The sequence below is a fragment of the Cuculus canorus genome, chromosome 8, assembly GCF_017976375.1.
Source record: "Cuculus canorus isolate bCucCan1 chromosome 8, bCucCan1.pri, whole genome shotgun sequence".
NCBI lineage: Eukaryota > Metazoa > Chordata > Aves > Cuculiformes > Cuculidae > Cuculus > Cuculus canorus.
Genome location: NC_071408.1, coordinates 22,901,956 through 22,925,592, shown reverse-complemented (window position 1 = coordinate 22,925,592; position 23,637 = coordinate 22,901,956). Strand labels below are relative to the sequence as shown.

General features: G+C 42.1%; 2 protein-coding genes across 5 annotated transcripts in view; both read right to left on the bottom strand.

Annotated features, from left to right (window-relative positions):
* CC2D1B (coiled-coil and C2 domain containing 1B) overlaps window positions 1–3,663 on the bottom strand; it is a 32,795-nt gene extending 29,132 nt beyond the window's left edge. For both annotated transcript variants that reach the window (XM_054072755.1, XM_009561953.2), the window contains exon 1: window positions 3,394–3,663. In XM_054072755.1, the coding sequence (XP_053928730.1) occupies window positions 3,394–3,459 (66 nt within the window). In that variant the 5' untranslated portion in view covers window positions 3,460–3,663. The remainder of the gene's footprint in view (window positions 1–3,393) is intronic.
* A 1,021-nt stretch (window positions 3,664–4,684) lies between these two features.
* Window positions 4,685–23,548, bottom strand: ORC1 (origin recognition complex subunit 1). Of its 3 annotated transcripts, XM_054072386.1 has the most exons (19): window positions 23,367–23,548; window positions 22,484–22,598; window positions 22,234–22,393; window positions 22,025–22,129; window positions 21,509–21,636; window positions 20,671–20,840; window positions 19,892–20,267; window positions 18,969–19,260; window positions 16,928–17,032; window positions 16,404–16,602; window positions 15,236–15,342; window positions 14,349–14,450; window positions 13,697–13,868; window positions 11,390–11,497; window positions 10,497–10,646; window positions 9,172–9,291; window positions 7,534–7,700; window positions 6,312–6,399; window positions 4,685–5,008 (listed from the first exon to the last, which is right to left on the bottom strand). In XM_054072386.1, the coding sequence occupies exons 4-19, from the start codon at window positions 22,111–22,113 to the stop codon at window positions 4,814–4,816; spliced, it is 2,568 nt and encodes an 855-aa protein (XP_053928361.1). In that variant the 5' UTR covers window positions 22,114–22,129; window positions 22,234–22,393; window positions 22,484–22,598; window positions 23,367–23,548; the 3' UTR covers window positions 4,685–4,813. The 3 variants fall into 3 exon arrangements, with proteins under 3 accessions (XP_053928361.1, XP_053928360.1, XP_053928362.1); XM_054072385.1 differs by lacking the exon at window positions 22,234–22,393; XM_054072387.1 differs by lacking the exon at window positions 22,234–22,393 and having other exon boundaries at window positions 22,025–22,130; window positions 22,489–22,598.
* Between the last annotated feature and the right edge of the window lie 89 nt (window positions 23,549–23,637).

Below are 23,637 nucleotides of genomic sequence, written 5' to 3'. Positions count from 1 at the left end.
CACAGAGCCATTGCAAACAGAGCAGGGCCCAGATCAAACAGCCAAAATCAAACAACTGTTCGGAACAGACCAACAGCTAAGCGATAGCACCCTAGGGAATAATGTTAATAATAGTAATCGTAATTTGACAAAGCAGCAGCAGCTATCACTCAGTTGTGGCAAAACATGCTGAAGGACACATGCATCAGAGGTCTTAGTCTATGAGACATTCTTCTAAGATACCATTTTATCACAATTTTTATATGGCTGGTTAAAATACTAACCGCCCCAGAAATAACAATATTTTTATTTGAAGTATATTAAGCTCTTTTATAAACAGGAATTAACTGAATTAGATTCACTGTATGAGGCGAGCAGAGTAGCTTTGCTCAGACTTTTTCAAAGCACAAGCCCCTGTTGGCTTATTGGTCTTCACACGGCCAAGCTGGCAGCAGTTTAGCATCCCTCAGCAAAGGAACAAAAATCAGTTGTTATTACAAGGGTTAATGATCTCCTCCTGCATCTTAGGATCTGACATGCTGTCAAAGCTGCCTGTCAATTTATAAACCAGTGTGAACAAGTCAAGGCACTGGTGGCTACTGCCTTGAAACATTTTGTGCCCCTCTTCAAACCCTTTCACAATCTCAAAGGAGAACAGGAAACACAGCTGAGAAAAACCAACCTCAAGGACCAGGAAATGTATTCAAAACCAGCAACTACTTGTTCAGTCGCCTTGATCCTGCCCTTGACGTTCTGTAAAGCACTGGACAAAGCAGTCAGCCACCCTCTACCTTATCCATCTCTCTTCCGTAAAACAAAACTAATAAATGTGCAGTCTTGGAAGGAATGCAAAGAAGGTCAGGCCAAGATTTAATTAGGAAATATTTACAACGGTGATCTAAAGATCCAAGTTTTATGGAACATACACATACACCTTTTATCAATGCGCAACACATATCAGAAGCACATGTGATCGGTTCATTACTATTGTGCAAGTGTATAAAGTGAAGCTAGTGCAGTAATGAATAAAGTCAAGAACTGAATCCAGCAGTTCTAGCTCTAAGTCTCTCCATCTGTTCAGTAAGGCACCTGTCCAATCAAATTCATAGCATTGAAGAAATGTTTAATAAAACAGAGAAAAGGGGTTATAAAAAACTTCCAGTTGATAAATACGTAACACAAAAAAAAGGTTAAATTGAGTTAATTTGCAAGTGAACAAGCTATTAATATGTTTCAAGAAACAATCCTCTGTGCTGCAGGACAGGCAGAATAACTACCTGTATTGAATCAGAAATTAGTAAAATACGTTAACCAGATCCTTTATTTACTCTTTATCTTTTTAGACTGTTGTTTCTTTCTTTGGGAAAGTTATTTTCGCTGTCTCTCTCGTTCCAATGAGCTGAATGACACCCCACTTCTCCAGCTGAGAAACGCCAACTTTCGTATTAGAGCAGTGGCAACACTACAGATCTTTAACAAAACCCTTTTGCCTCCAGTGCGAGAATCCTCAGAAATCACAGAAAGAGAATATCCTAACTATTTTCTCTATTCTAATACCCTATTCCAATTTATTTTCATATCTCCCTACATTCTTATCAGTTATTCCTTCTCTGTATGCTACCTGCCTTTATATTACCTCCAAAGGTTTCTAAAGTTCCATCCTGGTTCTAATGTACTCCACACCCTTAACCGTACTGTTTTTCTTCAACTTTCCTACCCAGGACTTCACCTTTCTGATTTTGACACTGTTGCCTGACTTCCTATGCCTGCCAACCACGACTGACTCATGTTTCTTTCCTCAGGGCTTTGGAAACCACAGCCAAAGATAAAGAGCTTGAAGAAAACCAACAAATGGGCACATCTAAGTTTACTTGTAACTACAAGAGAGGTACACAGGCTTAGCAAGGAAAAAGTTACTCTACACAGGGAAACAAAAACTACTCTCTGTGACAGAAGAAGTAGTTACTATTACAAAAAGTGGAATATTTTGCTTTAAGCTGAAGTACAGTTAAGTTTCATCTAAGCAGTTGCTTTTTTTGAAAGTTAGAGAGACTGTTCCTCTGATAGCATGTTTTCTTTAAAACAGTGTTTTCCCCAGACACTGTTCATTCTTTTGAGGTGATAACATCTTGTGTGAAGTACGATCTGAGCTGAGCAGATGTCTTTTCTTCTGTGATCACCTCTGTTTGCAGTACCTATCTATCTTAAAGGCAAGGCCAAGCTGAGAGCTGGAGCCAGCTCCAAATTAATAAGAGTTCCGACTGTTGCAAAGTTTCATAACATTAAAATTAGACCTTGGAAAGTAACAGAACATGCATAAGATTTGTGGGAAAATTTATACATATGCTTGTAAGTGGGAAATACATCCTGTTCCCAGCTCTTGTCTCGCTGGACACGATTGATGGAGATCACTGCTTCATGCTGCCCAGGCCTGATAAAGGATTCTCGCTTTCTAAAACTCCAAAACAAGTCTTAGGGGGTTTTATTTGCCAGTATTTTTGGTATCATCTGGTGTAGCACCTTAACATCCTCTCCATATGTGCCCCTGAACCTGTCATGGATATTCTGGTCTTCTTGTTCTGTTGTCTTGGTAGTGTAAAAAAAACCTCCACACAACTACTAAAGTTGTTATTAAATCTCAAGATAACCAGGGCAGTAAACTGCTCTGAGTGTGAGTCATGAGGTCTCACGCAAGGATTACAGCATTACAACACCGTGCCTTGCCTGCAAGATCTCCGCTGCCACATATCAGGTATTTAGAATCATAGAATCACCAGGCTGGAAAAGATCTCTTGGATCATCGATTCCAACCATTCCTCTCTGTCACTAAACCATGTCCCTGAGCACCTCGCCTACACATCTTTTAAATACCTCCAGGCATGGTGACTCAACCACCTCCCTGGGCAGCCTCTGCCAGTGCCCAATGACACTTTCTGTGAAAAATTTTTTCCTGATATCCAGTCTGAACCTCCCCTGGTGGAGCTTGAGGTCATTCCCCTTTGTCCTGTCCCCTGTCACTTGGAAGAAGAGGCCAGCTCCCTCCTCTCCACAACCTCCTTTCAGGTAGTTGTAGAGAGCAATAAGGTCTCCCCTCAGCCTCCTCTTCTCCAGGCTAAACAACCCCAGCTCTCTCAGTCACTCCTCGTAAGACTTGTTTTCCAGCTCCTTCACCAGCTTCGTTGCTCTTCTCTGGACACGCTCCAGAGCCTCAACATCCTTCTTGTAGCGAGGGGCCCAGAACTGAACACAGTATTCGAGATGCGGTCTCAGCACAGGGGCAGAATCACCTCCCTGGACCAGAAGAACGAGCCAGGGAAGAAAGCAGGAAAGCAGACACCGCACAAGCGATTTTTTTCCGCGCTACCTCGTTAAGGCCAGGGTGATCCCAGCCGGCAGGCCCCCGGCCCCTCTCACCTGCTTCGCGACCGCCGCTCCCCGGCCCTTCGCCTGCGGGCTCTTCTTGGGCCTTCTCCCGAGCATGGCGCCTCATCGAGCTCCTCACGGCGCTTCCTAGGGTCGGGACCGGTTCCCGAGGCCGGGAGGCACTGCCCACCCCGGCGCTCAGAGGAGGAGCCGGCAGAGGCTCCGCACAGGGTGCGGCACCGCCTGCCCTGCCCGCCCGGGCGCTGTGAGCCGCGCCGCCACACACCGACCCCCACACCAACCCGCCTGCGCCAAGGCTCAAGGCAGGAGCGCGTGCGCAGCACCAGGGGCGGGGCCAAGGAGGCAGGCGCGGTGGGCGGAGCCAAGGAGAGCCGGGGCCAATGGGAGGCAGGATGGCGCTGTGGGCGGAGCCAAGGGGAGCCAGGGCCAATGGGAGGCAGGATGGCGCTGTGGGCGGAGACAAGAGGGCGGGACAGGAATAGGGTGCTGCGTGCTCGCAGTCAACCGTATCCCGGGCTGCGGCAGTATGAGCAGCAGGACAAGGGAGGGGATTCGCCCCCCTGGGCTCCGCTCATGAGACCCCCTCCAGAGCCCGGGGTGCAGGTCTGGAGCCCTCAGCGCAGGAATGACATGGATCTACAGGAGCAAGGCCAGAGGAGGCCACAAAGATGATCCGAGGGCTGCAGCACCTCCCCTACGAGGAGAGGCTGAGAGAAGTGGGGTCCTTCAGCCTGGAGCAGAGAAGGCTCCCGGGAGACCTTATAGCAGCTTCCAGTACCGAAAGGGGCTACAGGAAAGCTGGAGAGGGGCTCTTTATCAGGTAATGCAGTAACAGGACATGGGAGAATGGTTTTAAGCTGAGAGATTTTGATGAGACATTAGGAAGAAATTTCTTCCTGTGAGGGTGGTGAGGACTTGGCAAAGGCTGTCCAGAGAAGGCGTGGATGCCCCCCATACCTGGAGATGTTCAAGGCCAGGCTGGATGGGACTTTGAGCAACCTGATCCAGTGGAAATGTCTCTGCCCAGGGCAGAGGGTTTAAGGTCCTTTCCAACCCAAACCATTCTATGATTCTGTGGTACTATAATACTCAACACATGACTATGACAAAAACTACATAAACTGCAACAACACAAAGGCACAGCTGGTCTTTAAAAAAAGAAAAAAAAAGCTCCTTAGCATAAAGAGTGATGCAAGTGATCAAGTTCACACCCCTCAGGTGAAATGGGTCCAATTACCAGCACTAAAAAATACAGTAAAAACAAAAGCATTGTATGCCAAATATTTAAAATGCATTGGAGTAAAATTCTTTATTAAACAGTGCTTTAATACACCAGACATTTAAGCACAGTATCCAGAAAAAATACATCTCTATTTCCATTTTAACAATTTAAAATATTAAAATAGACAATATTTAAAATACATATTAAAAAAATAAAATCTCTCTTGCCTTAGTCCCCCTTGAGTGCATACATGACATCATCCTGGCTGATATTCAGTCGCACCCTCATGTGAATATAATTATTACTGGCCTCCATCAGCAAGAGCCTGCAGGCACCAAGTCTCGAACAAATGGCCATCATTTGCGATACTGTAGGACTCGACATGCCTTCCAATCTACACAACGCTATGTGGTGATGATAGACCTGTTAAAAGAGAAGAGGACACAGGTCACATTTACCTCCTGCTGCAATCCCGTAAGCCAAGGTGAAAGAGAAGGTTCCTCCCCTCCATATCTGTGGGTGGGGGAGGAGAAACAAGCTCCACTCCCTTCAGATGATACACACATGTGCTGCCGCTAGGACTTTGTCAAGAGTGTAACAATTCCAAGCTTTATCTTCCTTTTTTTATAGCCCTAAAGCAAACAATTACCAACCTACCTTGTCTTGCATTTTTTTTAACTACATCACTTTATCTGTTGCTACACCTCTTCTTCCCTGGACTACCTAGACTAAAGCTGATCTGGCAGATGAAGATCTGTCATACCATTAATTACCATCCATTCACTCAGAAGGGATATTCAGGCCCAGCAGCTAATAAACACAAGTCACACTGACTACAAATGTGAAAGATCACATCCTAGAAAGCCATGATACACCTTTATGCACAGGAGAATGTACCTGTCGCAAATCATACAAACTAGTAAACAGTTGGGGTCTTTTGCTTTTCCACTTAGAAAAGGCAGAAGAAATCCATGTTGGTATTAAAGGAAAACTGAGTGGAAAACATAAGAAATCAGTCTAACAAAACTTTCTTTGAAGGTCAAGAAGCGATTATCCAGTGTACCTACACAATCATCTGTGCAGATGCTCAGCAGCCAGTAATGGAAAATGCATTGAAATCGCTTATTTACAGACCTGTATAACCAGGTAAAACTAGCAGGTTATTTTATATATAAATATATAGTTCTAAAACATTTCACTTCTATACTGTGAATCATGAAATGGACTCCATGCAGTCTTCACAGCTCTGCTAGTGCCAAGCGTTTTATGGGTCTACTAAATATCAATGCTAGTAAAAATCGATACGCCTGTAGCTACCATGAAAGACAGTGATACAGAAGCTGGAATCAACTTTCAGTTTTCCTCCTTGAACTGTGTTGCATGATATTTTCAGGTTCCCTTCTGTTTTTCCTGTTAAAAAGCAGGTGGAGGCATGTGGTATTTTCAGATGCAGGACAAAAAAAATCATTTTGTGATCAGATCACCAGCCATATTAATACAAGAGCAGGCATTTCCAACTAGAAGAATTTAGTCCCACTGGAAAGCAGGTGGTAGCACTCCAACAGGCTTCACACCTGGCCTGGACAGCCATGCCCCAACTTACCTTGCTATCATACTGGTTTCCATAAAATTTTAAGAATTCCCCCCCCCCCAATCTTTAAATATTTACACTTTTTGACTGTGCCCCCCTTTTGTAAAAGAAAAGTACTCTGATACAGGAACATACCTGTTCAACTGTTGCCTCCTCAACTCCTGCCTTGCGAAATGCTGCTAAAATTGCTTTCAAAAAGATTTGTTCATGCAAAGATGCACTCCTGAATATCAAAGCAAAACATAGAAATATTAGTCTGCCAGGTTTAGAACTTTTAGAACCTTAGGAAGAAGTCTGGAAGGGAAATTGTTTGATAATCACGTATTTAAATGCGGTTATCTAATACTTTTCTACCCAAGAGGTGTAGTTTATGTCAACTACATTACAGTCTGCAACTCTAGCACCACAATACACTGCATTTCACTTCACCTCTCTTTCAATGCATCTGAACACATTGTTTCATTCCATGTCATACCCCTTCTGCAATTTGTTATGGTTAACTGACATTTATGAATTAAAAAATTAACATTGAAGTTTCAGGCACAAGTAGCACAGTAAAAGCAGTACTTGCACATCCAGCAAAATACTCTATTTGCACCCCTTAGTGTCCCCCCCTCCTTGATGAAACAGATTGTCTCTTTTCATCAGACACACTTTACCAGTTACAGCTTGTGCAGAACGCTGAAGGGCAACAGAATTCCTTACATGTATTCCCTCAGAAAACCTTTGGGAAGTCCTAACAATCTATGTTGAAGAAAAAAACCCATTCAAATGGGAAAGTCTTGTGTTCTGCTCAGACATCTGTGGCTGCATCCAGGCAAACAAAGAGGTGGCATAATGCCAGGGGATGTGTAGCGGGGAACAGTTAGATTCTGGAAGACCTGATGCCTGCACTGTGCCCGTCAGGCTTTTCCTCCTGCCTAGCTCAAAGTCTGGTACAGTATGCTGGAGAACCAGTAGTGTTTGCAGTTGTGGGCTCCTCATCATCTTTCAGATTTAGTTCCAACTGGAAGGAACTCAAATTATGCACTTCGAAACCACTGCTTGGAGAAATCAATGTACACTAAGCAGGGACAATCAGGAAATTTCAAAAGCTTTTGAGCTAACACACTAACACGGAAACATCCCGTATAAACTTGTACAAGTGATTTCTGTACCTTGGTTTCCCATCTTTAATTGCTACTTAGTCCCTTCCTCTCCCCTAGCTGTGCTGCAAGGTTTTGTATCATACTTCAACAAAGCACGATGCATCCTGTGTGCTCCCAAAGGGTGGTGAGGACAGACTGAATATTTTCAAAAACAAAGCCCAGCGACAAAGACACAAAACCAAAGAAATGCCTCTGAGAAATGTTTTTACCTGATTGCACTTATATATGGTGATGAAAACATTTCAGTTATGGCTTCTGTTATGTGGGCCATCCCGACTATGTCAGAGGTTCTCTTTTGGCTAGCAAACTCACAGATCTCAGTGGCCCTTCTGCAGATATCAAGGCAACGCCTTGCATCACCAGACAGTGCTGCTACCTGAAAGTAAACGTGACAGGTTTGTAGCAACATTTCCTACAAGCTGAGAAAAGTTTGGCAAGAATCAACAGAGGGAAAAAAGAGAAAACAAACCCCACCCACAAAACAGGAGAGCAGTGCCACTGTGAACTATGTTACTGGACTCCTAGATTTTAAATAACAATCTTACTGACCAAAACCAAGGGAAGCAACCCTCCTAGCCCCTCACCCAATCTGGTCATCACAAATTAAAGACTGAACTTTTTTTTATAACCACAGAAGTCAGAGAATAAAAACAAAATCCAGGAAATTCAATATGGGTGGTTAGTTGAACAGCAAAAGTCTTCAGAAATGTTCTCAGTAAAGACCCTACCACAATCATCTTGCTCATGCAGAGGAAAAAAAGGTAGGCAGGAACTCCTCAGTTTTCCATACTCAATAGAACATTGATTTTAAGAGTACACTAATAATTTTTATTAAATATCAAAGAAACCTCTGGGGTAGTGAATTTACATTTACAAGTGCCTGAAAATTTTTAAGAGTCTGAAATTTCTGAACCTCTATCCTCCTTAAAACCCCACTTGTGTTTTACAGTTTTAATAAAGCTGTGAAATTTCACTTGATGTAGCACTGTCCTCGTTTTCCCAGTAGATGCTGATAACATATGAAATCCCTAGAACCTAGCTGGAACAAAGAACGAGAAATCCTTTAGGAAATCTGATTGCAAGTTATTTTTGTAGATTTTCTGGAGAAAATTCATACTGGAAAAACACTGCAGATTATTCAGTCTGCAAAATCATCACTATTATTCTTACAAGTAGGTGTTCCTTCATAATAAATCAAATACTTATATTTACTTTTGCCTCATTTCTGACTAGTCTTTTTTAATCCTTTTTTAATGGCAAAAGTTCTAACGTAATTGTAATAGATTATTTTAATGTATAATTGCCAACATGAAACATTAAACAATGCATGCACCTAAATTTGAGAAGCCATCGACTGACTCAATGTATTATTTTTTGTACAACTGAGTATTAAGACAGACAACAGAACAGGTTACGATTATCTGTTATGCCAAAGCTTTAAACATCTTGGGACAGAAAATGAATATGGATATCTCCACTAGCATACTAGGTTTTTTTTTCAATCTCATCCAACGACTCTCATTATGCTGAATACTGGAGGAAGCCGATATCATTATGTGTTATGAGGACTCTTGTTGTCATGCCTCCAGCTCTTGGAATATACTGCTGCCTTCTCAAAGCAGGTGGAAAAAGCAAGGACCCTGCTTTAGCAACGGTTCCTGCAAAAATACCCTGTACACCTTACAGAGAGCGTCACGTATCATCTGTTACTTGTGCCTCACTTTGTCTCCGATACAGAACACACAACCACAGAACCAGTTATAACTACTGTTACAGAATTCTCCCCTCTCTTCCCCCAGCTCTCTACGCAGCACAACACAGAGGACATACATCTGTGCTGTGGTTACCTTTCTGGAAACCAGCTGAATTGCATCCTCTTCAAATGCCTTCATGCTGTTCAGTCTGGATGAAATAATTTGCTGTAACTGTTGGTAGGTGTAGGGCTGAAAGGACATTCTGGTGAGGCCCTGTAGTAAATACAATAGTGAGAATCATTTGTAGTGTTTGAAAACTCTCAACTGCTCAAGCATGACCTGTACAGTTAGTTTTACTTTCTCCTTTTCACATCTTTCCCCTCCAAGTGACATGCTTTAATAATTTTTCTCCTTCATATTTGTGAGATAAATGTGCAAATCCAGAAAACTGTGACTACTGGCTGGACCTCCTCACCGAAAGGTCTGAGGAACAAGCACTGTTGTTATTTGAATTCAAATTTCTCTTACAAAACTTGTAAGCAAATCAAAGCCACCTAATAGAAAAATCTTTTGATTGCAAATGCTTACATTTTATTTTTTAATACAGTAATAGCAGAAGCTATGCAACAATACTCATGTCTCCTTCAGCAAATCTGTATACACATATACAGTCATTCTACCGACTTCACATTAGCAATCAGCCAAGAACTCAAAATCCTCTTCTGGCTCAAGCTAGTAAAAACTGCTTTCAGACGAGGACTCTCTACATTATAGATTGTGCACTGCCTTTCATATTCTACAGAAAGCCCAAGTCTTGCATTTTTTATGCAAGATTATCCTCTCTTGAGACTACATGCCCTCAGCTGATCTGCAAGTTTAGCGGTTGGGGGAAAGCAATTCACACATGGTCAAACTATTTTTGACTCACTGAAGGGTAGAGGCACAGAGCATTGGTTTTGCAAATAACTTTTCAATGCAGTGCTGAAGAGATGACTTAAGAAAATGTATTCAACACAGGTGCAGAGTACATCCAACTTTCTGTACAAAGGTATCCAACAGAGAAAATCTACCAGCTGATGATGGCAAAGAAATAGCCAGGAGCCTGGAGTGAAAGGGGAAACAGAAAGGGAAACCAGCAGAGAATTCTTCTGAGCCCTACAGCAAGTAGCTTAACTGTGAAGCATGGCATTTGATTATTCAGATCTTAATATATTTAAAAAGACATCTGCATTCTTAATTCATTCTTACAAGAACACAGTGCAGTTTCACAGCATAACATCTGATTACCAAGCTGCCTCCTAAACCTACTTTGCTAAGATTCATGTGTTCATTACTGGTCCTCGGAGAGGGAATTATCAAAAGCATTGCTCACCCTCTGATGTAACCAGTCCTACCTTTTTCCTGGATTACTTCTGACTGCATACAGTATTTAATTGCTTCTTATTTTATAGCATAGCAACAAAACTGCTAAGACATACCAGCCTGCTGGCTATTCTGTTCATCATTACTCTCTCTGGCAAGTCCATGGTGTTAGCAATGGCCAAGACTATCAACTTCGACTGCTTTTGAGCTGGCCAGTCAAATAAATTGTACAGCACATCCTGTTTCCGCGTCCACAGAAGATCAAGCTGCAGAGACAGAAAGAGAAGAATTAGACTGAAAAAGAACAGTATTTTGTATTTACAATACCTGATGGGGGTTTCAGAGCTAGCTCTGCCACAGAAGACTTCTTATGTGATTCTGAACAAGCTGTCTCTGTTGTGTTTCTGTCTACTCATAGGACTACATTTTCTGAACTAGGGCTCTCATCTCTTGGAAGAGCACAGTCCTACTTAATACTGTTCCAGTATTTATTGCAGCAGAGTAATTAAACAGCTGGAGTTTTTTAAAAACTACTGTGACATTAATACTACATCTAACAAGATTAAAAGACCCTCCATGTGAGAGCCTGAATTAGCTTACAGCAAAAAATAAGGGTTAATTTTTTTATTACTGAACACAGCACATCCAAGGAGTCTCAAAACTGGCTATAACTTATTTCACTGTGAGTTTTCTCACTGGAAAAGCAGCAGCTTCCAGACAAAACTGCATGGCGTTTAGGACTTGACAGAACAACTAATTCCATGACTTGGACCAAACCAAAACATAAAACCAAGGTGAAATCCAAGGCAGAGAACAACATGGCAACAGGATACTTGCCCACTTAAATTCACTTTCCTATTAGGGCTAAGAACAGCTATTTCTGTCCTCTCTCTTAAGTCTATTCCTTTTAGATCATACATGACATACTCCAATCATGTCTTTTCTATACTCCAAAAACTCGTTTCTTATGATATTTTAAGGCAAAAGAATGAAGGATTCTTTGTCTTACCTCATCCACTACCAGCACTGTGGGCTTCCTCTTTGGTCCAGGTGCGTTGAACAGTTTTGCCAACAGTACTGCAGCATGGGCTGCTGTCACCTTCTGACCTGTTAGCAACTGGACAAGGATTAAACAACGTTGCAATTTAATCACACCAATACACTGGGAATAGGAAATTTATCTCCTGTTGGGTTCTAACTTTTCTCCAACAATCAACACCAAGCATCTCGATATTTTTCCCGTGGGAGAGGACAGAAAAATAAGTCCTGTAGCTCATAAGACACTCAGGTCTACCAGAAACTGTCCTTAAAAATGTAACAGAAACAGAAGAATACATAGCTAAAAAGAAAGGCCATTAGATTTTCCTGCAATTTGTCTTAAGTACACATTCATTAAGAAATCCTGAACCCAGCGTCAAGACTCTCAGCCTAGTATACCTCAAGGGTGTCTCTGAACACAAAACACCTACTGAAAACCTCAGTCAGCTGACAAGAATAGCCTGACTTCAGTAATCCTGGACTCATATTAAAGTATTAATTAATCAGCAGCAGCATCTAGAGCCAAATAATTTATTCATGTCCAAGTTAAAAAAATACCTTCAACAAGATCTGCTTCTGTAATTATCTGTGTGGTGAAACAGATGAGCTGACTATAGGCTACCTACTCCCTTGCGGGGCCAAAGATATACAGACATTACAGCATGGCATTTCAAAATTACACTATGTATGCCGAATCAATTGTTCAACATAGTTCAGAATCAAGCTGTGAAGTCAACAGAGATTGCATTTGAAATTGTATTTGTTTTCCAGAACCCCTTAAAAACTGACCTGATATTTAAATTATTAAACAGGGCAGAATGTGACAATAATGTATAATCTGCACTTGTTTTATGTTTCCAGTTCAGTCAGAACAGTGAATCAGTCGTACAAAGCCATTAGATCCCAGAAGATCCTGATCCTACAGCTCTAGAACTGGGCATCCAGTAAACCAGAGTTCAGTTTGTTGAAGTGGAATTGGCATACGACTGTACCCAGGTGTTTAGCCTTCTCTCTTTCATCTGTCCCAGCTTTCTCGTCCCTTATTCCCCTAATCATGAGGTTTCCTACGACAGCAAGGGAACTGTAATAGCATACAACACAGAATTTATTTCAGGGTCATGCAAAGAAACATCAGCAAACTGGAGCTTGAGATGACCTGCAGCAAGAGATGCGGCAATCAGAAAAGTCGCAGCAGCCTAGCTGGAGTACTTGAGTAACAGCTGAGGCAGAAGGAAGCAGAGAAACAAGTGTTTTGTTTGACTCCTTGCTCCCCTGAAGGATATTTAACTAGGCTGCCTTAATGAATTCAGAGTTCGTGAAGAGCTCAATACATCTTACTTCCAAAAGCTTATTCTTTATTAAAGATGTATGCTCAATGGGATAGGAACAAAGAGTGTTAAAATACATCAGCATTACCATGAGATAAGGTAATTATCATGACGCATTTCAGTATGCTAAAGAAACAGTGACCTAGCTACCACAAATCCCTCAGCAAAACACTGGCTATATTGGTTTGAGGCAAGGATGCAAATGGGTAACTCCCAACGATGAGGACAGGGATGTTAGAACAACTATGCCGCTCTCTGCTCAGATAGAAAATGTGAAACTTACATACATAAATGGTGCAGAAGTTTCTAAGGAAAGGGACTAAACGCTTCAGGAAGCATTTCACTTCTAGGTCACTGGCTTAAAGTCAGCCTAGATTGACAAAGGCGATTGGCTATTGGGTGATCTTAATTGAGACCTCAGGTGGTTGATTCCCACGCATATAAGCGCAAGCACAGTCAGTAGTCCCAGAGGAGAGCTGCAGGCTTGTCATGGGACTCTGAAATACAGTATTGGTGACAGAAACAGACCCTCTTCAGCTGGATTGCTATGATAACAGACCAACTAACCATGAAGACCCTCTTAGTACTAAATCATTCCACTGCTGACTTCCAGAATTCTCACTTCTAACTTTTTAAACATACCTGTGCAGAAAAATTTACAGAAGCGGAAAACATAAAAAAAATATAGGTTAATTTGGTTTTAAACTTGAGTGGATGCAAGGAATCATGCCATTTCCCAGACACTGCCCTTATGCAGCTGAAAGCAAAATAGTTCAAGTTGGCCATGGCCTTAGTTTTTTTTTTAACCTGCTCTCGAATAAAAGCATACTGTTTCTCAAAGGTACTACTTGGAATTATTGATAATGCCATGATACATCAAGGATCCGATGGCAAAGCGTAAGATTTCTTTTCCCTTCAAACCAGACAGCCACTGAAGAGGCTTTATTTACCTCCAGTATTTGCACATAAGCCTGGTGAGGTTCAGTTAGCTTCATGCCATTAACTTCTACAAACTGGAATGGCGGTAGGTCATCATCTTCTGCAGCTTGCTGGAGACGGCGAATTACTTCATGAACTGTTGCTGTTTTACCTGTTCCAGGCACTCCAGAAATGTACATGCACCTACAAAAGGTGAAAGCTTCTTCAGCAGCCTGATCAAAATAACAACAATTCCTGGGCTCTGAGACCAGCCTTGAATACTACTCTTGTGCACTTCAGGCAATACATTCAGTTACTTTATTTGCAAACTGGGACATATAAAAATCCTCATGGTCGTCCAATGTGGTATTTTTACTGAGGCAATTAACAACCTAAAATGCTCCAGAAACGTAATTTACCTCTTTTTTTAAAAAAAGACATGGTTTCCCAGACATCTAAAATGAACTCATTATTTTGGTTGTTAATTTGAATCTCTGCAATAAAGAAGCCCACATTATTTCTATGCACTAACCTTCCTCAGGAAGAAAAATACCAGCAAAATTCAACTAGGAACTTTAACTCAGCAAAACGATAACTTTTAAAATAAAAGTAGCATTGATCATCTGACTGCCGTTATGCCATAGGCAGATATGATTTCCGTAACAGTCTCCCCAACAAACTCACCCTCCTGTGCCATCAATAAGTTTGCTTTCCACAAAGTTAAAGATATCCTGGAATTCTTCCTCACGACAAGGCAGAGATTCTGGGGTAGCAGAAACATGCAGCCTTTTTATTAAAAAAAGAAAAGGAAAATTTAAATAGGAGGTCTACGAGTTGCATTTTCACAATTCCACCTGAAGGGCTACTAAGGAAAACAAACAGCCAGATGCTCCACCTTTACAGTTGTGTGTAGTTTTCAAGCTTCTTTTACGTACTTTCAGTCTGAACACCATTGTCAAGCATCCCAAAAGAAACAGCCTAGTGTGCTTTTATGTTTTAAGAGGGCTAAACAGTCATCTACATAAGCAAACATCATGAATACCCAGCAGTGAAGAACTAGCTGTTTTAATTCACAAAACAATTGCAAGTTAATGTAGAAGTAAGATAAAACAGGGGATAACACTTACAGGAAAGTGAAAAACCTAGAACTCAGTTTGAAAGGTACAGTCAGCCCCAAATGCATTTTCTTTTCCACCATGAAGATCTACAATGATATCTGTAAAGCTTTTTCATGCACCAAGAGGAAACAGATATTGTACCTTTAAAATCTAAAGCTAGTAAGAAAGGTCTTTGTTCTGTGCAATGTCAGAAAAACAAAGACAGACCTAATTCTGAAGAGCTTCACATGGACTGGTTATAATAATTCAGAATTGTAAAAGTAATATTGTAAATACTACTAGTATTTGTAAATCTAATATACTGTAAATTCAGAAATGCTCTTCTGGTACCAAAACACCACGCATTTTTACCAAATTTATTCAGCATGGTCAAGATGACATTTCCCTATAACCTACTGCTTAACACAGTTTAAACACAAAAAAAGTTTATTTCCTCCCCCGGGGACACATTACCTTAATCTGGCTTCTTCTAGTATACTGACTGGTTTCTGTGCTGCACAGTGGCGCCTGGGAATTTCAGGAGTTGCATTGCGGGGTGTTTTGGGTGTTCCTGGTAAAGGCTGCAAAGAAGAATTATACAGACTTAAACAGGGGGTTTTTTGGTTTTTTTTTTTTATTTTTGTTTTTTTTTTTTATGTACAGTAATTTCTATAGGAGACTGATCATTCACACAAGTTTCCCAAACATCACTTATGCACAAAAGCTGCCCACGGATGCCAGAGTACACAGTCTTTACAAAAGGGAGTTACCAAACAACCCTCATGATCTTCTCTTGCTAAGGGAAAAAAGAAACTGGAAGGGTGGTAACAAAGACAATTGCATCTTTTAACTGTCTGAAGAATTTTTAAATTGTTTATGCCTTTCTGAAGTGCTGTGTTACAAAGTGATCTGGTTCTTAACAAAGATCAAGTAGAAAAGCATGCAAGTAGAAACCAAACTATCTCAATTTCATTATCCAAGCAAAAAAAAAAAAAAGCCTTATGATATCTTATTCTTCCTTGTTGTGCTTATGAGTTCTAGTTACACTAGGATTTCAGTGTTAAGACATTTCATAAACACAGAGTAAAAATTAGCCATTAACAGGATGTACCTGGCTAGGGCACTGAAACAGCCTTAAGTGACTCGGGTGTAAGATTCATGTAGCCTGGTGTCTCATCTCCATCAGCAGCCAGGACACTGAAAAGCTGCTGGCCACACCTTCTGGTGTGCATCCCTTTTGAGTGGGTAAGCACTTGCACGCTGGTAAGCCTTCAAGAATCAGGACAAGCTCTACTGTTAAGCACAAAGTTGGACTTACAGCTTCCTGCCATATACAGACTGCACTCAATACAGACGTGTAGAAAGAGAACCTAAATATCTTGGTGTGCAGATTACAAATGGATTCATCAGCTCCAGCTCAATCCAACATTTTTCCTCTTTAGACTAGATTTTTCTAATTAATGTTGTCACAGCATTCATAACACACAGGTCTTTTATACATTTGCATAACCTACTCATACCAAAGATCATATGAACCAAGATAACGTCGAGGTACAGGTAATTAACTTTGGTGCACATCCATCAGGCATTCAAATAATTGGCTTAGAAATAAAAGAAACAGCTCTTTTAAGGGGAACCTTACCGTTTTCTTTGGGGTCTTAGCAGGAGTTTGAACTGAAGACTTCCTTGAAGATTTTGGGGTGCTGAATGTTCTGTTTGATTTAATTTTCTTTTCTGGTGTACAAGGCACATCACTCTCCTCTTCCTCACTACTTGAGGAGTAAGAGCTCTCTGAGCCAGACAGAAAATCCTCTTGATTCAATTCTAGTGCATTTAATATGCTATGGAAAGCAAAATGACATGAGTTTAAAATTAAATACATACAACTCTACACACAGCAGAGTATAATTTGATACATTTCCAGCTTTTTCTGTAGTTACTGTAATCAACAATATTTTCCACTTGTGGTGTTAATTTTCCATGGCTGGTTTAAAGGCAGTCGGTTTTCTGATGAACGCCATTTCCGAACAGAAGACAGCTTTCACTTGCTGCAATTATGCTACACCTCTAGAACCATCTGCATTTTAACAGTAAGCTAAATAAACTATCAAGGCTTCAACCTATCAATAGCAATCTGAAAAAGATGTCATTAATGCAAAAGTCTACCTGATTTGCTCTGCAATGCGAGCGCTTGTCTTCTGCGTACATGTTCTACGAGAACGAGGGGTCAACACAAGGCTCTGAGCATCCGGTTCCTGGTGTCCAATTAAACTGTCAAGAAAGAACACAAAGCTCTTCGTATTTCCTCTGCATTACACTTACAACGATGGAGAGAAAGCCTTTCAAACCAGGGTCAATTGTTATCGCTAACAATCCAGCATGAACTCTTGTTTAGTTATTCACAGATTTGCTACAGCATGGGTACCGAAAGCACAATTTTCCCTCTCTTGCACGCTCTCTTCAATATATCATTGTAAAGAAAAAAGAACAGCCACAAAATATTTCCTACAGTCGATTCATGGTTTGTACTAGAAAGACTTTTATAGCAAAAGTGCGTTTCTATAAAGCTTTATTAATCAGTTGTGGAAAGCTGCTGAGTTTAAAGAGAGACCCCTTGTCCATACAAGTCAGAGCCAGGGCAATTGTGACTGCACTGGTATTAGTTCAAAACAGACATCTCTGACTTGGGTCCAACATGGTCCCGCTTTGTTTCCTGATGCACCCTCAGCTGGCAGTGGCAACTTATCTCACACTGACAGCTGCTGCACTGTAACAGCTTTCCCTCACTTCTCCAGTTAGACATGCAGCCATCAGGGGAGAGCAACAAAGAGACGCTGAAACAGCCAAATTATCTTGCAAATATAACATCTTTCCGTCCAAACTGAAAGGACGGGAGCTCAAAGCAGTGCTGGTTTTATGTTAGGATGTAGGATTTTGTTGTTGTTTGTTTCTTTTTTCCCATTGTGTGGTGGTTCTTCTTGTTTTGTTTTAAGAGAAAACAAGTATGATTTTCTTTAGGTATCTCTTTGATCTGCCCTTCAGAAAAGATTTTTCTATTTGCATTTTGAGATTCCTCAGTTGCCTCCTTGAGCACTTCAGCCCTGCCACCGAAACACTTCATTAATACAACTTTCCTATTAGTTCAAATGACACAATGAAATTAATTACTTACAGTTCTCAGAATATATTTAGATCTAAATACCACTGAAATGCCATTACCTTATCAATGAGAAGTAAATGGTTGCTTTTGCTATAAAATAAGTAATAAAAATGGGGTGCAGATCTAGCAAGTGGCATACTCTCATCTTCATTCTTTGAAAGGAGAAACACGGCTTTTTTTGGCTTCTTGCTACGTTTTTTACAAGGAAGCCCGATCCAGTCTCCTGCCCCAGCTTAATGAAATTTTTTTAAGACTGTAAAGATACACTTGAGTACCTAAGCCTTCTTCGTAATTGCATTTTTATGCATAAAAATCAGCATGAAAGTATACATACAATTATCATGAGAACTCTCATGAGGCCAAACATCCCTTCCTATCGCTCAGTGTATCTCAGTAGCTATCACAAATAGGGCACATTTGAACCTGTATGTACTACAGGGAAACCAATTTTTGTCCATGTTGAGGATTAGAACAAACCATAATGATCAACATTGCTTCAATTTCTTTGAATATCATCCTGCCATTCCTGTTTCCAACATCTTCTCTATGTTCTTGTAACCATTAACTGCTTGCGTCCATAGAATCACTAAGGCTGGAAAAGATGTCCAAGATCATTGAGTCGAACTGTCAGCCCAACACCACTATGCCTACAGACCCACAAGCCAAAGGGCCACGTCTACATGCTTTTTGAACTCCTCCAGGGCTGGTGACTCCACCACTTCCCTGGCCCCAGCCTGTTCCAGTGCTTCACCACCTTTTCAGTAAAGACATTTTTCCTAATATCCAATCTAAACCTTAACCACTCTTATGATTTCCCCCCAGTCACTCACTCACCTCCAAGTCACAAGCTTTCTAGACCTTCCCCACAGCACACTTGTGACCGTTTAGGCTATCCCCCATTCTCACAGTGATCTCAAAAGGCAAAACGTGGTACACACAGACTTCCCCTGCATTGCTCTCCCCAAGTCCTCCACAAATGTGCTTTAAAAGAACTACATACAAACAGAAATGCCATACAAAAATAATTATAAAAAGGCTATCACTTACGATATAGCGTCAACCTTCATATCAAGATTCTTGGCTTTCTCACTGGAGTCTTTGCCCTTCTTATAGGGAGATAATCGTATTGTTTCACCATATCCCTGGAACTGTTCTGCAGCATCAAACGTTGATTTACCATTAACGCAGCTTATTTTTGATGGTGAGCCTAAAAGGCCAGTGAATTTTACTTTTCTTTTTGTAGCTGATGGCTCTAACGGCGCTAAAGTATCATGGTCATCATCCAAAAGTTCCAAAACTTCACATCCCAACAGCTTGCTTTTAGGAGATTTTGTGGGACCTAGAAATCAAGAGCAAAATGAACTTTTGTAAGGCTTTAGTATGGCTGATTTGGTTAACTGTCAGAAGCCATGATACGACTGCCTTGGTAGCTGTCATTTAAATGAAAGGAGATGGCCCTGTACCCCAAGAACAAGGAACTGTATGCATACAGATGGCTTGCATTTCCTCTAAAAAGATGACTAAATGGAATACAAATTGATTTTTTCAGTTGCCTAACCCACCTCCATCACTTCCAACTTTATTCAAGACTTCAGTTTGAAAATATGGCATGTTACATACGATTAATATGCTTATACAACCATCTGTACATGAATATTCTACTGCACCATTACTCAGAAGATTAAATAAGGAGAGACGTTCTGAGCTCAGGTTAGGCTGAAAGGCAGCATTTTGGATAACAAGCACTTTAACTTAGACCTACGAGCTGCAACTAAAACATTTGCAACAGCAACAGCACATAGCCAGTACAGCTGCTTGAAGCAACAGGCATAAGACAAAACTGATGGGCCCAAAGTCACTAAATATACTGATATTGACTATTACTATTGGTTGAACTACCAAAAATGAAGAGGCACAAAACATACTGCATTCAAAATTACAAAACAGATAGAGTATGGCCACACACATACTGTTTAACTGTAGCTTCTTCCTTGCCGTTGGAGTTTTGAGACCATTAGCCATTCTTTGGGAATGTCTCTCTTTAGCGACAGAGGCTTTGGAAGCAGAGTGTTTTGATTCCATCTGCAACTCAACATTTTTTTCTTTTGTAGCACTTCGAACAACTCTGTCTATCTCTTTTTTCAAGGGAGAAATTGTGTCCGAAGGAATAAATGAATCTGAAGAGTTTAAGATGCCATCTCCTTTCTTATTGGCTTCTTTCAGCTTAGAGAATGTGCGAGGAGACAAAGCCTTAAAGCACTTCCCATCCCAAGACCGTTTTACATAGAAAATTTCTTCCTTGTTTAATGAAATAGGTGGTTGCTCTCCAAGATGTAGTGGTATTACCTGCAAAACCAGAAAATACCAAACACATAAACCTTCACATTTACTGCTAACATTCGACTATTTTCTGATCACAGTTCTTATTACTGGAACCCATGTAATCCTTCTTTAGGCAGGGCAACACCTTCAATTCCATTTACACCAGCAGAAGTTCATTGCAACACACGACTCCCTTCACATTGCTTACTTCCACACAAACCTCTGAATGCCAACCACCAAAGTCATCATGGGATGGAGGAAAGACAGAATATCAAGGGCTTTCTGCTATCCTATCCTACGGGAACTGCATTGACAAACACACCCCACACGCTTGGTTTGTGAAGGACGAAAGTAGCTGCACTTCTCTTAAGCTTTTCAGGTTGTTTGTTGTTCTCTCCTCTATGCACAAAGGTGCTGCAGTACATACCGTGACAGTTTTAATAATGGTCTCCACAGCTATATCAGTGTCATAGCCAGAAACTTGATCAAAAAACACTTCATGGGGATGAACCTTTGTTTTAAGCAGTTTCTGTTTATTCTGAGGTATCTCTGTGAGATTAGCAAACCACTGCACAACTGCACGTTTCCGCTGAGCGCCTGTAACAATGAAAAAAATTCACTAAACACCAAGAGTTTTACTGTACTGCAAATAGTTATTACCAGACCTCAATGGCTTCAGCTGAAATGCCATCAAGGCTAGAAATCCTCCCTGGACACAGGTGAGAAATCACCTGATAAGAGATTACAATTCCCATTTTCCAAGCTGAAAGTCTCAAATTAAACATTTTAATTTAAGGACTAACACCTAAACAGGGTCTCAATCACAAAGTGCCTGCAAGTCCAGCTGATCCTCCAGTTCACCATCATAACTGAAGATCTTCCTTATTTGCATAAATGTGATCTAATTGGACCCACTAACTGAAAATGATGACATAGAATGAGAAGTGAGAAATTTCAGAATACTATTTCTAATTTCAATGTTATTTTAGAGGTAGATCAGAAACACACTCAACTGCGTAACAAACCAGACACTCCTGCTGTTGAAATGTCCAGAAGAAAGTCTGAACAAATACTGTGAACAAGTTCATAGTGGAGAGAAATTAAAAAAAAACCAACCCACATTTGGAACATATTACAACTGAATACTAAACTACTCTCGATACTTAAAGGTTTTCATCTTTGAATGCAAATAAACCCGCATACTCTAACTTGTTAAAAACATTTCAAGATATTTCAGGTAGAAGGCAAACTTCTATTCCTCTTACCATCTTCATATAGCTCCAGGAGTTGTGCCACAAAATTCTGATCTGCATTCTCCCCTTCCACTAAAATAAAATCGCCAAGTTGTATACAGATTTCTCTTCTGCTTCTTTCTGATTTAATCAGGATTCCCCTAGAAAGTGATGCATGCGTGCAGATTAGCAGGATTTTATATTCTTTATAATTCAGATATCGTTAAAGCTGATGGCCTGTCAATTTTACAGCTACCCAGGCTTCCGCTTGCAAAGCTACAATTGAGTTTCCCAATTAAAAGCTTTCATACACATTTCCAAAGGACAGTTTTAACACTTAATTCACAGATTTAATTAGATATCTTTGTTTAAACATTATACGATTCATAATTCAAGAGCTTTGTGACATTTTTGATACACTAGTGTCATTACACAACACTCAAACCTTACTCCTTCTCATTGACCAACACATTAACCTAAACGATGTCAGAAAGGTAAATAAGCCATTATTAAGTTTCTCCGAGCAAGACAGAAATAAATACTATTTACTTGTACTGGAAAGTCCTCAGCCTCCTGTCTGAGTTGGTGGGTTTTCCATACCAGGAGTAGATAAGTTTGTTCTGTGGCCAGGCATTCATGATTCCCAAGGAAAAGCTAAAACAAATAATTTTTTAAGTTATTATCATAGCAGGGTGGTTGGAACTGGATGATCATAGAATTATAAAATAGTTTGGGTTGGAAGGGACCTTAAAGCTCACCTCGTTCCATTCCCTCTGGCATGTCCCACTAGATCAGGCTGCCTAAGGCCCCATCCAACTCGGCCTCAAGCACCTCCAGGGATGGGGTGACACCTCCAGGAATAAGGCAAAGATCTCCAAGGTCCCTTCTAACCAAACCATTCTGTGATTCTATGAAAGGCTGAAGATGACCAGATGGCCAGAAATACCATCAATTCTTTCAGCATGTATGACGATGGTGGCAGGCAGGGGCTGATTGTGAGAAGCCTACCTTCCCTGCGGCTTGCAGAAGCCCCTCCTCTGCGGGAGCAGGAAAAAGGGACGGGGTTAGGAGTGGGCCGTTCTTCAATCCCTTTTTCCTTCCACGTCCAGCGTGTGATCAGCACCTGGCAAACAGAATTCCCTCGTTACTGCCTGCCTTCCTCACGCACGAGACGATTCCCCGCTCATCGCTGAGCCCTCCCACTCCCCAACGCGGGCACCGCGCTTTTAGATCCCCGCTTCGGCCAAGCCGAAGCGACCGTCACGAAATTAACGTTTACCGTTTGCGTTTGGTTTTTTTTCCCCCATAAATACGACGTTTTCCTCTGGGAACAGCCGCGGACAACTCCTCCAGCCCGCGGGTGCGGGGAGGCAGTGCGGAGCTCGGGGACCGCGGCCCCGGCAGGGCGGGCGACCAGAGGCACCCCCGGGGCCACCAGCCCGCTCGCTCGCCCCCCTGCACGGGGCCACCGGTCCGCCTTCCCGCTCGCCCTACTCAGCAAGCCACTAGCCCAACCACTCACCCCTCACGGAGCCACTGGCGCGGCCCAGCCCCTCGCCACCTCATGAAGCTGCCCACCCCGTCTCACATGGCCAGAAGCCCATCGCACACCAGCCCGCCTCCCTCACAGGGCTACTGGGCCACCCACCCGCTCGTTCGTCCCCTGCCACGGGGCCACTAGCCCGCTTACCCCGGCCCCTTCCCCACAGGGCCACTGGCCCGCTCACTCGCACTTTTTAAGGAACCACCAGCCCGCCCGCCGTACTTACCGAGCCACTGGCCCAACCACTCGCTCCCCACGAGGCCACTAGCCCACTCGCCTCTCGCACGGGGCCGCTAGCCCTCCTCACCGAGCCACCGTCCCGGCCCCTCACAGAGCTGTTCCACCTACCGTCACGGAGCTACCGGACCGCCCGCCGCCAGCCCAGGTTCGCCTCTCTCACAGGGAGACTGGCCCGCTGTCCCGCCCCGCTCACGGCGCTCTCGCAGCGAAGCCGGGGCAGCGGCCACGATCGCGCCGACCGCGGGGATGGAATTTCCCGCCAACGCCTGCCCAAAGCCCCGCCCCCTTCGCCGCGCGCGGGCGGGGCGGCTTGAATCCGCACCATGTTTGTTCCTGGCGCCCCGGGCAGGCGGAAGGGCGAGCGGAGCCCGAAGATAAG

Bases quoted from the DNA above. Each gene is read 5' to 3' on its own strand.
- ORC1 (XM_054072386.1), bottom strand. From the start codon at position 22,113: ATGAATGCCTGGCCACAGAACAAACTTATCTACTCCTGGTATGGAAAA. The intron at 13,869-14,348 runs GTGAGTTTGTTG...CACCTTTTGTAG, and splicing joins CTTATTGATGGCACAGGAGG to GTGCATGTACATTTCTGGAG. The intron at 5,009-6,311 runs GTATGTTCCTGT...CTCTTTTAACAG, and splicing joins AGGAGGCAACAGTTGAACAG to GTCTATCATCACCACATAGC.